Source organism: Cyanistes caeruleus, chromosome Z, assembly GCF_971803275.1.
Source record: "Cyanistes caeruleus chromosome Z, bCyaCae1.hap1.1, whole genome shotgun sequence".
Taxonomy (NCBI): Eukaryota; Metazoa; Chordata; class Aves; order Passeriformes; family Paridae; genus Cyanistes; species Cyanistes caeruleus.
In genome coordinates this window covers 58592450-58610099 of record NC_141732.1, presented here as the reverse complement: position 1 = coordinate 58610099, position 17650 = coordinate 58592450, and the positions used below count along the sequence as shown (strand labels likewise).

General features: G+C 35.6%; 1 protein-coding gene across 2 annotated transcripts in view; it reads left to right on the top strand.

The window, feature by feature from the left end:
- DMGDH (dimethylglycine dehydrogenase) overlaps positions 1-17650 on the top strand; it is a 39635-nt gene that overhangs the window by 16466 nt on the left and 5519 nt on the right. For both annotated transcript variants that reach the window (XM_086868955.1, XM_086868954.1), the window contains 8 exons: positions 918-1116; positions 4367-4536; positions 4705-4858; positions 5739-5904; positions 8348-8478; positions 9864-10081; positions 10938-11095; positions 12184-12243. In XM_086868955.1, the coding sequence (XP_086725081.1) occupies positions 918-1116; positions 4367-4536; positions 4705-4858; positions 5739-5904; positions 8348-8478; positions 9864-10081; positions 10938-11095; positions 12184-12243 (1256 nt within the window). The remainder of the gene's footprint in view (positions 1-917; positions 1117-4366; positions 4537-4704; positions 4859-5738; positions 5905-8347; positions 8479-9863; positions 10082-10937; positions 11096-12183; positions 12244-17650) is intronic.

Below are 17650 nucleotides of genomic sequence, written 5' to 3'. Positions count from 1 at the left end.
GGATGTTTATTGACACCCCAGAGATAATGTGATTGTCAAATAGGAACAGCAAAGGAATGTCTTAGACAAAATGCTGTGCTTGGACATACGTGCAAGAGAGATGTAGATGTGTATAGAATACAAAAATATCCTGTGTCATACAGCTGCTTACTAAAAATCATTATAAATCATTGTGTTATATCTAGACTCCAGCTTTCCATTCACTTTCAGACAGAAAGTTATACGAAGTGTATATATATATATATAACATTAGTATTGCTGTTTTAAAAAAATACAGTATTTCCTATGGAAGGGCAACCAACATGGTTTAATTTTGGATAACCCTATCACAGCTTCCTGAGCTTACTGTCTCCAGTAGCATCAAGTGCCACTTAATAATAATGGCATTCAGCCATGCTTCGAGTCCAGACTGAGGAGTGAAATATACCCAGAAATCTGTATGGTTTCATGGAAATTATAAGCAGATACAGAAAATATCTTTTTTCCCCTTCTCAAATTATTGGCATAGTGAGAAAAATAAATGGGTCTTACTAATGTAGAAGAAAGTTTCCATGTGTCTTCATTTCCTTTCTACTTCATTGTTGAATTTGCATGACCTTAGGGTTAAACAAATATGTATAAAGGATAGTATAATTGCAGTGACAAATAAACTTGGTCCTGCAGGTAACTGGGTTTTTATGCACGCCATTTTTCCTATGTAGGATGGCAAAGGAACATATACACTGCTTATTCCCATGAAAAATTGATAGATAGATAGATAGATAGATAGATAGATAGATAGACAGATAGATGCATTGATATAGATAGCTGTATTGTATAGGTAGCTATATTTATATATGGATACTATAGCTATATTAAAAATGTATATGTTCTCTGTGTAAATAAGTATATATAATAAGAGTCAATTATTTTTGTAGGTTTTGGAAAAGAACTTTTTGAGTCTGATTTAGACAGAATAATGGAACATATTGAGGCTGCCATGGAAATGGTCCCTGTTTTGAGAAAAGCAGACATTGTGAACACAATTGCAGGTCCTATCACTTATTCTCCAGACATTCTTCCTATGGTGGGACCACATCAAGGTGTCAGAAATTACTGGGTAGCTATTGGTTTTGGGTGAGTAAGTTCTTTGTGACAGTTTTTGTCTGTCATACTGCTAAAATGGTAGTCAACTCAAGCTTTGTGCTTAGGAGCTGTTTTGCACGTATTTTGTGTTAAATGTAATTGGAAATAGTCCTAATAACCACAACCCGCATAATGTAAGATCATCTTTCTCTCCTTTTTCATTACTCTCAGTAATTTTTTGTTTCCTTCTTTTAATCTGGAGGCCAGTAAGTGAGACACTTTCTAAAGCAACAAGAAATCATAGTACTTTTTACTGTCTGTGCAGCAATTTAAAGTAAAAAAATTACTGGGTTTGAAAGTTTACTTTCCAGTTAATTTTATTTCTTGCCTTGAATTACACTGTATTTTATAGTGTTGTTCTGTATAAAAATGGTTTCACTGAAGTTAGACAAAAATGAGTGTGCAGTATACAGTTTTGTATATAAATATACGTAAGACTTTCCAGTATAGTGTGTGACTGACTGCTCTAGGGATACAAATCTAGTGTTTCTGACTGTCGAAACTGAAGCTGAAAAATTACATTGCTGGGTATTAGAGGAAATCAAATAAAGAGGGCAGTGCAACAGTAGAAATAAGTGGTTTACTGGTGTCATTCTCCCACCCATTATGGTATTTTTCTTGAATGTGATTTTACATCTTATTTATTGTGGCTGCACTGGAGCCAGTGTTACAACACCAACATTTCTTTAATTGTCTTGGTTTGATCATTGATTCAAGATGGATAGAATGAACCAAATACCATTACAAGCAGATGTTATTGAACACATTCTGTTTACATTGTCTTTCCAATTGCCTAATTTGCTGTTCAAAATCCAGCTCAGCTTTTTCCAGTTTTCTTTCATTCCAAACCAAACAAACCCTCAGATTGTAAGATAAGGCAGTATCACTAACGTGCTTTCTGAGGCCCTCAAAATAAAAGAGCATGGTAATTTTGCAATGATTCATTGTGAAAGGTATTCACCTTTGCTGCTTGGATTTTTTTAAAAAAATAATGTTATCTTTCAGTAACATTTGCAGAACTTATAGTTACAAAAGCGGTTTGCCTAGACCTTGTTCACCAAAAAGATTGTTTAAGTTCATTACTCTGTGGCCAGACTTTGGAGCATGTTTTTCTTGGTGTCTATGGGAGCAGAATCAAATTCCATATGTAAAAAAATGAAGACAAGTCTTACATGTTTAATATTCTTTAAACAATTTATTTCAAGAGTTTGACTAATCTCAAAATTTTTAGACAGAGGTTGCAATTATGTGGCTATCATTGGATTACTTAGTCTGCTTTTCAGGGTCTTTTGACTATCTGTTCTATGCTTCTGGGTCACTGCAGTGTTTCTACCAGTGTTGTAATTTTTTGTGTGCATTAGCAAATCCTTATCTTGCAGTCAACTAGCAGGGACATTGTGACAGAGGACTTAGTGCTTTTAGATTAGAGGATTTTTATTATCTAAAATTAGCAGCTTGCTAGGCATTTTAACATGCAAAGAAGTTAAGTATAGTTAGCAGAGCTTGTAGCACTATTTATTATTAAGGTTGCTCAATGCTTCCCATTTTTAGTTACTCACAGCTTTGAAAATACTAGCAATTTAGGATTTTATTCAGTAAATCTAGTAATTTAGGATTTTATTCAGAAAAGTTTAATTCAAAGAGGTGAAACCATTCCATAACCTGGGTGAGACACTACAAAAGGTACTACAGTGTGCAGAAACTCAGATTTCCTAGGAATAGGAATGGAATAACTTGAAAGTGGGTGAGACACAACAACTCATAAATGAGACACAAGAATGTGACAGGGACAATGGGGAGTAATCTATCAGGAAAGGTGAGAAGAAAAACTGGACGAAAACAGTTCATGTTCATTAAGGAAATTTTATCTACATAAGAAGAAGGCTGAGATTCCTACACTGTACCACTCTTCATAGGTACTTGTAGTATCTTATCCCTGAAATACATATTTCATTCTTGAGCAGCAAAATTGAAGTGGTTTTATTTACACAATCAGCTCTCTCTCATCTGAAATAAAGAGGGATTTGGGCACCCTGTGTAATGTAAAATCTCTGATAATGTAGGCCCAGCTAAGAGCACCAAAATCAACAGGTTGCACAGTCAGTGCTGCAAAACTGCAGAATGCAGAGACCTCCCAGTCCAGTTGCAGGGCAGCCTCCTCTGCATTTTCTTGCTCCTGGGGTTACCCTGTCATCAGCTCATCAGTCTTCAACAGAAGCTAAAAGTCTTGTGTTTGACCTGTCACCACTTACAATCTCTTTGCTGTTCTCCTTTGCTTTTTGCTGCAGTGAATGGCGCAGGCAGATTTAAACCTGCTAAGATTTCATCTGGAGCTGTCCTTGAAGGCATCATAAGCTTTCAGGGTACCAAAGCTTATACCCATGAATAACTAAGAGTTGCTTACTTGAATTAGCACCAGCAACAGCTAACTCTTCTGCTGTGGCAGCTTGCAAGCACTCATCCTTCCTGCATCCATCCACTGCAGTGATAGAAGTTTGTGCTGAGTCTGAAGATTTGTGCTGAACAGACTACAGACTGTAGTTGGCAGGATTATTTAATGTACTCAAATGGATAAGATACTATATCAAATTCATATCATTGCTGTTATGGATTCATTCTTCTTATGAATATGCATTAGAATGAAATGATTACTTTTTTTTTTTTTTTCTTTTCTTGGTGAGGTCCTTGCCTATTTTAACTGAAGACATAGAATTCAGTTTGAGAAGTTGATGACTAGCAATTTAAGTTGGTTTTGGCTTCATTTTTCTGCATGAGTGTCTATGGTTTAGTTGCTGCATGTTAATCTAAACTTGATTTGGCACAGACTTACAGTTTATTCAAGGATTTTTCTGTTGTGCTCATGGGAGCATTTTACAAACAGCTAAGAATTAATTTTCACATCTTCTAGATGGAAAGATATTTTGGCAATTTTTTGAAGACATGATGGTATAATAGAGGTATTAAAAAGTTTTAAATCATTTGGTATTAATGATTATTTGTCATTAAACTGCAGCTGCTGTTCATTATCAGTGACATTCTGCTGCAAACAGTGGAGCTGTAGAAATACCCCTTAATACAGAATTCAGTCTTTGAAAAGAGGATAAAACAGAACAAATTTTAAAAAAGAAGAGGGAAAAACTGAAAATACTTTGGGGTTTCTGTGTAGTAGTATATGTTAGTACTGATTTTAAAAAGCAAAATATAAAAATTTAGCACTGCAGGACTTTCTCCTGTTTTTAAGGTATGGCATTATACATGCTGGTGGCATGGGAAAGTACCTCAGTGACTGGATCCTTGAGGGGGAACCTCCATTTGACCTGATAGAAGTAGATCCAAACCGCTATGGAAAGTGGACCACTACAGAATACACAGCAGCCAAAGCAAGAGAATCTTATGGCTTTAATAACATTGGTAAGAAGACATTTTTTAAAATACATTTATGTCCTGAAGATGGATTCCAGCAAAACCTGAATCTAGATTTCTCTGTTTATAGATGTGTTTTCTATCTTGGATGATGATCTTAGCCATAGCTTTTGGTGATTTTTGGCTTGGGTTTTTTTTTTTTTTTCCTTCCTCTAGTTGGTTACCCTAAAGAAGAAAGATTTGCTGGGAGACCAACAGAAAGAACAAGTGGGCTGTACGATTTGCTAAAGTCAAAATGTTCAATGGGATTCCATGCAGGATGGGAACAACCTCACTGGTTCTATAAACCTGGAGATGAGACTGGATACAAGTAAATGAAATATTAATTTCTTTCCTCCCTTGAAAAATTGTCATGATAGCAAGAGCCAGGCAATTTCAATTTAGTGAGAAACATGCATTTATCATTAATTTCAGCAACAGGTATCTATTAGATTGATCTTCCATTCTTGCTTTTCCATAGTTTAGAATACATTTTATTCTGATAATGAAGACATTTCAAAACACGCATCAAAGTATCTTGTATCTGTTCTATATTTGAGATACCAGGAAGCAACCTAGCTCAAGGAAGAGCTTGGAAAGCTACTTGTTCATTATAAATGTGTGTTTTTCTCCATCTCCTACTATTTGATCAGCAGCACAGTATAATCTTTTCATTAAAAATCTCATTCCTCTCTGTAAGTGTCTGTAGAGGAGAAGCCAAATCTTCTTTGCTTTTTTCCCCCCCTTCTCTATGTTTTCCCACTTAGTTACCTGCCTGCATCAGGGAGTTTCCAACAAATAAATATTTTTTCTGGGGATATTGGATTCTAATCTAAATGAGGCTCATAAAGGAATAAAGAGACACACTTTGCTGTTCAGAAATAAAGCCTTCAACACTTTAAACTTAAATAAATGATTAATCAACAAAGTATGCTGCGAATTTACTCATGACAGACCACTACTTACTCTAACATTTGAACAGTTCACCATTTATTATACAAAGTTGTTGATATAATATCAATCCATATCTTTTTGTGCTGTTAAAGGATTTTAATTATTAAGCTGTGTTAGACTAAGGAAAATATTGGGTAAGGTACCTACAATTAGGAATGTCTCTCTCTTTTGGATGATTATTAAACTGAAAAAACTGAAGCTGCAAAGAGCACAAAATTTCTAAATTGTGTTTCATATGTCTAAATGCTCTGTTTCAGACCCAGTTTTCGGCGTACAAATTGGTTTGACCCTGTGGGTCGTGAGTACAAACAGGTTATGGAAAAAGTTGGTGTGATTGACCTGTCACCATTTGGGAAGTTTAAAGTAAAAGGCACAGATTCTGTTAAGCTGCTTGATCACCTGTTTGCAAATGTTGTTCCAAAGGTAAATGGGACAGTGGCAACTGTTTTAATGTAGAACTTAGACAAGCTCTGTTTCAGATATGGAAAATGAACCATAATATCATTCCCGTATTTCTTCGATACCAAATACAGAGATCCTTTGGGGAAGTTTCTGTGTCAGATGTATCACAGTCAGTTAAAAGCACACAAGTGGAGTTTGTACTAGACTAGCCCCATGCAGAAGTACCTTTTGGCAGAGATCATTGAATCAGAATGGATGAGGCTGGAAGAGACCTCTGGGTATCATCTTGTCTAAATCCCTGTTGAACAAGTGTCACCTGGAGCTTGTTGCCTAGGAATATGTTCAGATGGTTTTTGAGTTAGCTGGGCAACTGGTTCCTATGCTTAGCCAGTTTATAGTAAAAAAAAATATTTCCTTATGTTTAGACAGCTTCCTGTGTTTTGAATATTTTTCTAAAAAATGCAAGTGAATCCTACATGGAATTTTTTTACAAGAGAATAGCTTAGCAGATGCCTACCTAAAATTGTGCTTTGTGGTGGCAGCTTGAGCAGCAGAACAGAACAGTGGAAGGGGCTCATGCCTGGTCATTCATAGTTGAATGAATTCCCAAGGGAGCAGCTTTCCCTCTTTTATTTTAAATGCAACCCATAATTTTCCTCTACTCATACTGACTCTGCTTTACACCTGGCTGCCTGGTGCAGGCAGGATTGCAGATATTCAGGAGATTCTGCTTTCACCTTACATGTCTCATTTCTTCTCAAGCGTGGTTGTTGATAGATCCTCAGAGTATGATCCTGTGCTCAAAAATGGCATACTGTGACAAACAACCCCAGATTTCTTATTCTTGGTCTTCAGGTTTTGGTCCTGAGTCCCTTTTATTCCTTATTTTGCCAAACACTCTCATGTTGTGTCTTTAACTTAATTTAAGATACAACTCCAGCAAGCAGATTATTACTTTCTGAAGTGACCCTGCAGTTGCAGGATGACTTGGGCTGGTCATTTCAGCACAGAATTTCATCAAGTATTTGCAGTAGGTGACAGTTTTCGTTGCTTCAGACACCAAAGGCAGTAAACATAGGGAAACAGCAAGTACATTGAGACTGTAGTTTTTAAGATAGATAACCTCCTCTGAAGGGTTAAAGTCAACTCAGTGGAAAGGCACGAGATTGATATCCTAGGAGAAAAAAGAATTTGAATTGCCATATTGTCATATTTTTTTTTACCATATTAACTTTGTGATACCAATTTGAATTGGAAGTTTGTCATTGGTCTAGTTTGGGGCAGAGGCAGAGTAACTGTGTCATCAGTGGGCATGGCTAAAACTTGCTGAATATATTTATGTGGCACAGGGAGATCAAGATTAAACAGGAAATTATGAGAACAAGCCAAGTGCTTTCTATGGAGTTTAATTAGTGATGCTAAGGGAAAATTAGGTGGCAAAGCAGAACATACAGTTTATGAGTTCACTTAAAAATCCAGCATTCACAGCTGTTTTTATTTAAGCTACCTGATTTTTAGTCCCATTCATGCTTGACTCTATCACAAAATAATCCAGTGGAGTTACCAGAGATATACTTGTATTTCAATTGGGTTGAGAGTGACCAGTACCAGGTCCTGAAAATTCTACTGTGTGCCTGTAATATGCCAATGACTATGGCATAATTAATTAATGTATTAAGGCAAAAAATCTTAATATTGGAAATATTTTTTCTTTCTCGGTTCATTGTATGGAATCTGGCTGCTGACTGGGTTATTGACAAGGTTCTGTGAAAGCAGAATGATTAAAGCAGAGAGATTAAATTCTGCCTCTGGAACCAGGCCAGCACAACATCTAGGGCACTTTGACATTTCTGTTTCTATGGATGATATACGTATGAACGTGTATGTGTTTTATGGTCACTGCTAAGTAACTGTTACTTGAAATTCTGTCTCTAGGGATTGAGTTTCTATACAAAATCTGATTCAAATGTGAAGAGATATAGATTCATAGTCAGGAAATACAAAAAATAGAAAAGCATTCATAAATCAGGGCCACAAAAGCATAAGCCAGTTCAGTATTTCTCTCTTCATAGTAAGGGGAAAAGCATATGTTATTCCCTTGTGACCTAAAACCTTACTCAGAGGATTGAAAAGGAATATTTATGTCAATTACATGGAGAATTTTTTATTTATAAGAAAAAAAATGTATCTTAAGAATTGTAAAATGCATAAGTAGGAAATATTTTTAAAGGTCTTGATCAATCTTATTTTAAAAATTCCACTTTTTCTATAAAGAAAAAAGTGAAATTTGTACTCTAAAGCTTGAGATTGGCTAGTTGTTTATCTCTCCACTCCTATTATGGCATAGCAGAACAAACATTTTTTTTTTTTTTCAAATGAAGACAAATAACCATATATTTAATGCTGTATAAGAATTCAAAGATTTTATTTTGCATTCTTAATAATCACAAATTTTGCTCTGTAGGTGGGTTCCACAAATATAAGCCATATGCTAACACCAAGAGGAAAAGTTTATGCTGAGCTAACTGTCTCTCAGCTGTATCCTGGAGAATTCATGCTTGTAACTGGGTCAGGGTCAGAACTCCATGATCTGAGGTTAGTGTATTTTTTAATGCAGTAAGTACATAGTGCTGTACTATAACATCAGTATAAAAACATTTTTACTAAGTTCCAAATTCTCAATTATTACTCAACAAATTTTTCACAAAGTTTACGAGAATTCTACTTATTTATTGATTTTAGTTTCTTAGAAACTTGATTGACTTGAATTCTGAAGTATAAGCAGTTTGATATTGGATAATTGCTGATGTAAAAAGATGGAGAACTTGCTAACAGTTATGTAATATACTTTGCTGGAGGTAGTTCTTGTTTTGTTGTTGAACCTGTTTTTCTTTGGCATTGCATGATGTAACACAGCATGGATCTTTCTTTCTAGTGTGTTCTCTTACGCAAAAAAGAAAATTGGCTCTTAACAGGGATGACCCCAGAGGCACTGACCTGGCCCATACAGATAGATAGTGGAGTCTTCTTGATGCTGTGGTTATGTCTTCTACTTTGGGCTCTTGGTCACAAAGGGAAAAAAGAGAAGAGAAAAGAAAAGAAAGGAGTTGCAGGATGACTTCACTAAACTACTTCTCATAGATGAGCATTGGAATTGAATTTCTAGTGCTCTTCTTACTGAAGGTTGCTGGCAAGTCAGTTAATCAAAATGAATCAACATATTAAAGATTGAAATTCACTACCATAACAGGCCAAGAATAATGTACTGTTTCATAACAGCTCCTCAGGAATTGGTAAGAGCATTGGCACATTCAGAAACCAAATGTCAGAGCCAGATCTAATATATTTAATTCTACAGATATTCCGCAGACCTGTTTAGTACTCATCTAGGCCTGAGATTTTACCATACTGCTTAACAGTGTAGTACTCCATAAGATTTTTAAATATGCCCATTTTATTTATTTTTTGAGCTTCCTGAAAGATAATTTGCAGCTGTTGTTTTTGATGAAATCCTAACTGAATTTCCTGCCAATACTTTGAACGCTTTATTCAGGAAACAACAAACCTGCTTGTACATTTCCGTTGTCAGAAATTTATGTAATGTGTTTATTCTTTACTCATCTTGTATGTTGACATTTTATTAACCTGTTCTGGATCCTAACCCAAATCTGTTATCATTGTAGGAGATCATTTCTTTCTCTTATTTCAGAAATACTATTCTACCCATTTAAATACTGCTCTTTCTTGGCTGTATCTCAGATGCCTGTGTTCCTATATAAGTGTCTCACCAGAAAACTTTGTTTAACATCAACGATGGATTTGTCTATCTAATGTAGCACGTAGTTTTGTTGTTTTTGAGAGTGTGGGACTGAGAGCTTCTGGTGAAATGAACACCAACAAAAAATAACTCAGAGTAAAATCTTACTAAATTCAGTTTTTTTCATAAGAAGTGTAACATCAGTGTTATGTTTTATGTGCAGATGGATAGAAGAGAAAATAACAAGAGGTGGATACAAAGTTGAGATAGAAAACAAGACAGATGAGATGGGAGTACTTAGTGTAGCAGGTCCATATGCACGACAGGTCCTCCAGAAGTTGACAAACGAAGACCTAAGTGACACTTCATTTAAGTTTCTCCAGTGCAGACATCTGAAACTTTCCAATATTGCTGTTACTGCCATTAGGATATCTTACACAGGTAAGCATTAGAAATAAACATACACTTAATGAAAGAGACAGTGAATAAAATAATAAATGTCACTAAAATTATATTGAAAACTAAGTCTTATCATGTATTCATAAGAAGTAGGTTTGCTACATGTGAGTGTGGGAGGAAATGTGAAATGGTCAGGGTCTGTGCTGAGTTTTTCCAAGACCTTTTTCTCTAGAAATACCCTATAGTGTCAATATTTATTTTGCCGAACAAAAGGCCAGTTCTGATAACCCCTTTGGTGTTTGCTGCAAAACCAACGTCAAGAATTGTTTTAGGATTACCGAATATTAGTGTTTGTAATGTGCCTTGAAAATGTAATGCTGTAGTGCTTAATATTTGGCTTTCTCAGTTACTTTTTATTTCTTTTTACATCTGTTTTGAGTGTAATAGACTGAATTGAGAGCATTCTGAAGCAGGCAAAGTCCTTGCAATTCATATTCTCTTTCTGTTGTGCTAAGTATGCTAAATACTCTCATTCTTATTTACACTCAGTTACATTTGCTGTTCACTTGCCAAGTCATCATCTGTTTATAATGTCCTTAATTTATCCTTGTGACTTTGTTACATGACCTTTTCTTATCAGTTATTTTGATAGTTTTTTACCCACAGTTTTCATTTACAGTTTAAATTTGAATAATAGTACCACTGCTTAAAATGTAGGGCAGAAATCCTCTGGTAGTTCTTGCTGGGAATTAATTAGACTTTCTATATGATAGAATTGACCCTATAGTGTGAATTTACACTTACTGCAGTGATCCTCACTTTTGACCAAAGACAGGAGTATATTTATTAGGATCATTTAACTGAGCTGATTAAAATATTAATCTTTTTTGTGTAACAGGTGAATTGGGCTGGGAGCTCTACCATAGAAAAGAAGATTCTGTACCTCTTTACAATGCAATCATGGAAGCTGGCCAAAAAGAGGGAATTGATGACTTTGGAACATATGCTCTAAATTCTTTAAGGCTGGAAAAGGGTTTTCGAGCCTGGGGAGCAGAGGTCAGGAAATACCACTTCTTTATTATTGTTTCTGGGGGTTTGGGGTTCGTTGTTTGGGGGTTTTTCGTGGAGTGGGGGGGTGTTGTGTTGGTGGGTTTCTTGAATTTTATTTTTTTATTTTGTTATGACTATGCAGCTTTTAGTCATAGTTAGCACAGCTCTTATTTGAACCATTTTCTCAGTTTAGCATGAAAAGAAAATTTTCCTTAGGCAGGAAAAGCTGTTATAATTTGTACTGGTGATTTTCTAAATAAAAACAGCTGGTATACTCTATTGCACTACTGGCAAAGAAGTACTTATTTTGATTCATGGATGGCTTTTCTCTTGTGTAACAAAATTACAAGGGCTTTGCTGAGCTCTAGTGTTTTAAAATCAAAGGTTTGGCTGACAGGTTCTCAAAATGTTTTACTTCTCTAATAACTATGTCATGAGAAGCAAATTATTTTTGCTTCATAATGCATTCAGAACTTTTTCATTTTCCATTACCTTGTTCCTGCAGAATTTTCTCACTTGTAATAAAGAACTACTCAGAAGGCCTAGAGAATTTGGGGGAAATCAGCATAATTTCATTTTACCTTAAAGTTTTTCTTTGAAAATTAAAGAACTCAAGAGGTTGAAATGGTGGGAATTTCATATGTCCTTTTGGTTTGTCCTGTGCTAGTTATTTTCATTCTTTCTTCGAGTGCTGCCTAAGAAATTATTCCCCCTACACCTAATGGGAGAAATTTGCTTTGTATTTTATTTTCCTCTCCAGTTAAGCCACTCTGCTGTGTTGCAAATGCTGTGCATACCTCAGTTGCTCTGTCTCCTGAGGTTCCATTCTACTTTGATGAAAAATCCTATTTCTTACTGAAAAGTTAGACGACTGGTTTACATATCTATATGTGATATTAGGTGTGTTAGTTGATACATTGTCTGAATCCCGTGTTGGAAGCTTGCAGTGTGTTCAGACACAAATTATGCACATGCAATGAGGAAGACTTTGACACAGGAGTAAATAGAAGGATGTATAGAATGAATAAATAAACAGCCCAGTACAAAAGCTATGGTCCCTCTTGTATGGATGGTGAATTTGTATCTTTTAACAGATGAACTGTGACACTAATCCCTTGGAAGCTGGACTGGAGTACTTCGTAAAGCTAAACAAGGTATGTCTTTTACTATTTTCAAAATGCTCTGTTATGTCCAAGATTATTCTTGAATTGCTTGAATGTGAAAAATGCCATTAGCTGGAAAATAAAATAGGTTTAGTAAATCAACAACACAACTATAATTATAATTCCTTTGCAAGTAGTGGCTTGTTTAAAAAAACCTTCCCCATGTTCCTTGCTATCAAAATTATACATCAGATCAGAAAATTGCAAATGCTAAATGTTTTCTACATGAAAAAATAACTCTTTGTGATTTATTTTCAGAAAGAAGTTTTAGTCATGTACTTTTGTAACCATACAGTGTGTGTATGTATGTATATATATATATATATATATATATATATATATATATATATAAACATATGTCCAACAATTTGAACAAACCTGTTCATATTGTGATAATATTTTACCTATTCATTCTTGTTCAAGAAGATATCTCTAGGTTTTGGTTTTTTTTTCCCTGGCTACCACTCTTATACAACAACAGTTACTGAAAAGAAGCATATTTTTTAGAACTGCTAGGGACAACTGAGAACAATAAATTGAATATAAGTTAAATTAGGATGTTGGTTAAAAGAATGATTAGTTGTTCTTGGAATTTCTGAAGAGGTCCTCTGCTCACAACTTATTTTTGCCTGATTTGACTGTTAGAGAATGGAGCTAATTGAATTTAACTGTGCAGTGAAAAAGAAAAGATGTTCTATCTCCTTTAATTGAGCTACACCTTTTTGTATTAATATTTTAGTAATACAAATTTGGTTTTAGTCTAATAGATACAAAAATTTGCATGTAATTCTCTTTTCTGGTACAAATGAATCAAAAACCAGATGTCTAAACTCTGTCAAATAGAGGACCTTTACATGAAATCTGGTGAAGCCATATCCTGTAAGGCCATCTGCTGCTATCAGTTACTCCATCAACTCAAACAGTAGTTGCCTGCACAGTGGATTTAAAGTTTCTAACATGAAAAACCTGTTCCTAGAGATTGCAAGTGAGGTGTCCCAGGCTATTTCTGACTAAATTTTTGCTCCGATTATTAATTTGTAAATTAAACTGTATAAGGGAGATCAAGAAAAAAAAATGTTTGCAAAATATTTAATTTTGGCAATGATGCAATGTGGTATAGTAACCAACTGATTTTTTTTTATGTTCCCTTTGTACCTGAAATGGTAATAAATTAGATAATAAATGGTCCTTGATATTTTTGCTCTGCTTTTGGAGGTGCTGTAGAACTGATAAGAATCCCAAAGTTTAAGTTATAGCTCTAAATAAAAAAAAAATCTTAAACTCTGCACAAGAAAGAATTACAGAAGCATAAAAGGATATATAAATAATATATATATATATTTATTTTATATTTACTTATATATATATATATAAATTTATATATAAATATTTAAAAGGATGCTTTTATATTTATGAGACAATTTCACTGACCATAAAACAACAAGCCCAGGAAGGTGTTTTTCCTCTCACTGTTGAACCTGTCTATAGAAGGTAAAGTTCTTCAACCTATGCAGGATTGAGGAAGGGTGCTCCCAAGGATGTCAATGGCAGTTCGTACCTGTAGTGGAGTTACAGCTCTCTCCATTGAGTAATGTAATTTTATGTACTTTAATATATATATATATATTTCCTTTAATCTGAGGAAGTAACACATGCAAGGGAAATACAGAATTTTATAGGTGAGGGCTAAGTTGTATTTACAAATCGAAGCCTTGAGGAGAGATTAGCAGAATTGCAGGGAAGGCAATAAAAAATGTTACTATTACTTGTTTTTCTTTCCACTTCCTTTGATACATCAGTTTATTTTGTTTTAGTTCTTTTTTCCTTTTCCTGTCCTTTAGTGTAAGTAGGAAATCAGCCATGAGCAGGGAAAACTGTTGCTTGCCAAGATACCCATGTGGATCATAGGAAGGCATTAATGAGCAAGAAGCACTTGATTTTTTAGTCACTCTGCACACTCTCTGCATGGTTGAAATGCAGGGTTGGAGCAGTTCTCCAGGGCAGGTACCAGCATTGTAGAAAAATGGGCATGAATGAAAGTCCCACAGAAATGCAGCATGTCAGCCTGAAACTTTCGCCAGTTTTGCTGAACTAATGTGAAAAAGGAAATAATCAATGTTTTTTTATTGACTTAAATGAGGGCAGTTGTGACTGTATGTTGACACTTCAGAGGTACCTGAGCTAATTCTGCTATTGGAAGCACTCTAAACACTGTAGCATGAAATGCAGTGTGAACTTATTTACTCTACTTCTTGGCAGTTTGTGTTCCGGTTCCATGCCTCTGGTTTTGTTGCGCTTTTGGCATTGCACAGACCTCACCATTCTTTACAGGCTGCCGTGACTGAACACAAGCAAAACACTCTTTTGTTACCCATTTCTATTGTTATGGAAAGTTTCCTCTCAAAAAAGGGTTAATGAGATAAAAATTACAAGCAAGAGATACTTAAATACTTATTTTTGACATTTTGGTCTGTTCAGTTCCTTACAAGGATTATTCCTTTAAGCATGCGCCCCCAGCTGGGGAAAGTGCTGATTTCTGTGTAAATTAGAACCAAGAGGCACGGTTCAGTTAATTACTAGAGCACTTCTTACTGTGCAACAGGCAGCTGAAACAGCTCACAAAACTGTTGTGAAAAGACTTCAGCATAAGTGAATCTTGAGCGGGATGTCATGGAAATGAGAACAGTTTCTAAACAGATTAAAATTAATGAAAAGCCAGATGCCAGTGAAGGTAATACAGTCAAAAAGAATTTTAATTTCTACAGGAGGACATTCAAATATCTGGGTAATATATAAGATGATTTGTAAAGTCCCCATAAAATCCTCATGATCTCTATGTTTTGAGAGTGTATACATCATCTTCATGTACAGATAGACTAGTAATTTTTTCTTAATGAAAAACTCTTCAAAGCTGAAGCTTTCTTTTTCCTCACAGGGCATTAAATTATAACATAGCAGTAAGTAAACCCATTTCCACAGGCAACTGTGGCAACTTCCATTTTGTCAGTAAGTCTGAGGCATTGTTCTATGTTGTTTCCTCTACAGTCGCCTTGATTATCCCCATTTTGCTAATGTTAGTGTTAGTTGCTTCCTTGCACAGATGAACAGAATGGGCTGCAATTTAACTAAAGTGGAGGGACACTAAAAAGATTAATTTATAATTTAGGGTATGAAATGCTTTCACAGCTTCAGAACAAAATTCTGTCCAGTTTAGGGATGGGATTTTTTAAATACCTGTTGTCTTTCTTTTGGCTGTTCAATTACATGTAGTAAGTTAGATAGTTGTTGAATAGCCTCATCTCATTAAAAAGTACTCTGTTACTAAATATCTCTGTGTTCAAAATACACAAAATATCTTTAAGGAATGAAATCTGCAGGTGTTTTTGGTCAGTATCCAAGAATACTGTTCTGCACATTTTCACTTGCTCAGGTTTTCAAGTGTTCAAAGGTATAGTATATATCACCTCTGAATACTTAAAAAAGCACTATTTTTCTCCTAATGGTAATGGACCAGAAATCCCTATGAAACTTGATGTTACAGTGAAAAACCTTCATACCAGCACACAGAAATTGATTCTTTCAGAATGATTTTTCTGAGCTCAAAGCCCACAGCTGGCTGATGGTGGGTTTGTGCTTGTGTTGCTGTATCCACCGCTGCCATCTCCTGGTCGCACTCGCTGCAGAAACATACACTTGGGAACAACACCGCTACTTGGGAGTGCAGAAGATGAAAGAAACCCTTTGGAACTCAGCTATAGTGTGCTCTTATAGGTCAGGATCTGAGTGCTTAACTCATATTTCGTCTGTTTCTACCATGAGAAACTACTGTTTTTAGAGGCAGTGTTTCTTTTCCTTAGCATTCTTTATTTACTGGGGCAGGATTTTTGTTCTCAGTTATGAACTTCTTTTCAGATTTTCCTATACCAAGAATCTCTTGTTTTTTCTTAGGTCTATTTCACCAGTTTTTGGTGGGTTTGTTTTGTTTTGGTTTGGTTTGTTTTTCTTTTTACTACCAACCTAAAACCTTATCCTTTGATTCTTGTTTTTTCCTTGTGTGCTTATCACTAATTGCATTTCATCTCCTCCATCCTTGTCAAAACACGTCTCTCAGGCTACAAGTTCTACCTCTTTTTCTCACTTTGACATTTGGTGGTTTTTACTATTACACCTGTTAGACAGACAAGTATTTAATTGCTTTGGTATGCATTATGAAGAGAAGTTCTGTAACACCCATCAGCTTCATATAGGTAAGTGAATGACGAGATCCAGTCCTTGAGTATTGACCTAACCTCCAACATAACCGTACATACAATGTTATCTCTCAGGAAACTAGGATGAGCAGTTCAGAGGATGTGCCTCCACCCTTTTGACAGCAGGCTATCCTTTGATAGCAGGCTTAGATTTACAGTTTTATTCCCTCCTCTTTCTAGCCATTTGTTTCTGTCCTGGCCACTTGCCAAAGCTGCCCCTCAGTTGTTTCAGTCCAGCTCATGTTCCCATGCTCTTAGTGTGGAACAGCCTGAGCTTCAAGAATTCCTGCATCTCCCCCTGATTGCCATTGTCTGCTCTTGCTTCACTTTTCCAGCTTGCATCCCTTTTGTTCTTAGAGGAATGACTACAACAGTGTTCACAGACCTCACGCCATAACCCAGAATAAGATTGTGTTCCATGCCAGCTTTACTCCATACAAGAAAGGGAAGAGGAGGAAGAAGAAAGAGTAGAGGCTTTGCTGAAGAAGATCTAAGGAGCCTGGGGACAGGAAAAGAGATGGAGTGATGGATAGGAAACTGAGATAGGGCATGGTACTTCTTTCCCCTCCCTCTCCTTTCAATCTCCATTTATTATGCCTATAACATAACAAATGTACTTTTCCACCTAAGTCCTGTCCCCATTCAAATTGACGTTCAGGAGTAAGTGAAACTGTATTCTATCATTACTTCATTTGGTGCCCAGAGGGTCAGAAAACAGAGGACTCATTCCATAAATTTATACATGTTAGGAAACATGTTAGAAAGAATCTGCAAAGATTTTGTTATTTGTATAAAATGCAAATCTTGGTGACTCCTTGTGTGTTTGTTTGCCCATGTAAAGGAATAAGCACCACTAAGACAGGGATTTTGAGCCAAAATAATTCAGTAATTCATAGGTGGTTTTTATCATGTCAGTTACCTAGAGGTGACTGCATACAAGAAGAAGGGCTTAGATGGATCGAAAGATGCATTGGTGCAGGTGCTATACTTACAGAATGGCCACCTCCCTTATAAAACTTTTGTGTGGTGGAAGGCATAGCTTTGATTTGCTACAGAAGAAGAAACTTGTCAAATATTTGCTTTCTGAGAAGAAAAATTTTCTTCATTTATCAGGCTGGTGAGGCAGCAGATATCATTTGGAGTGTTAC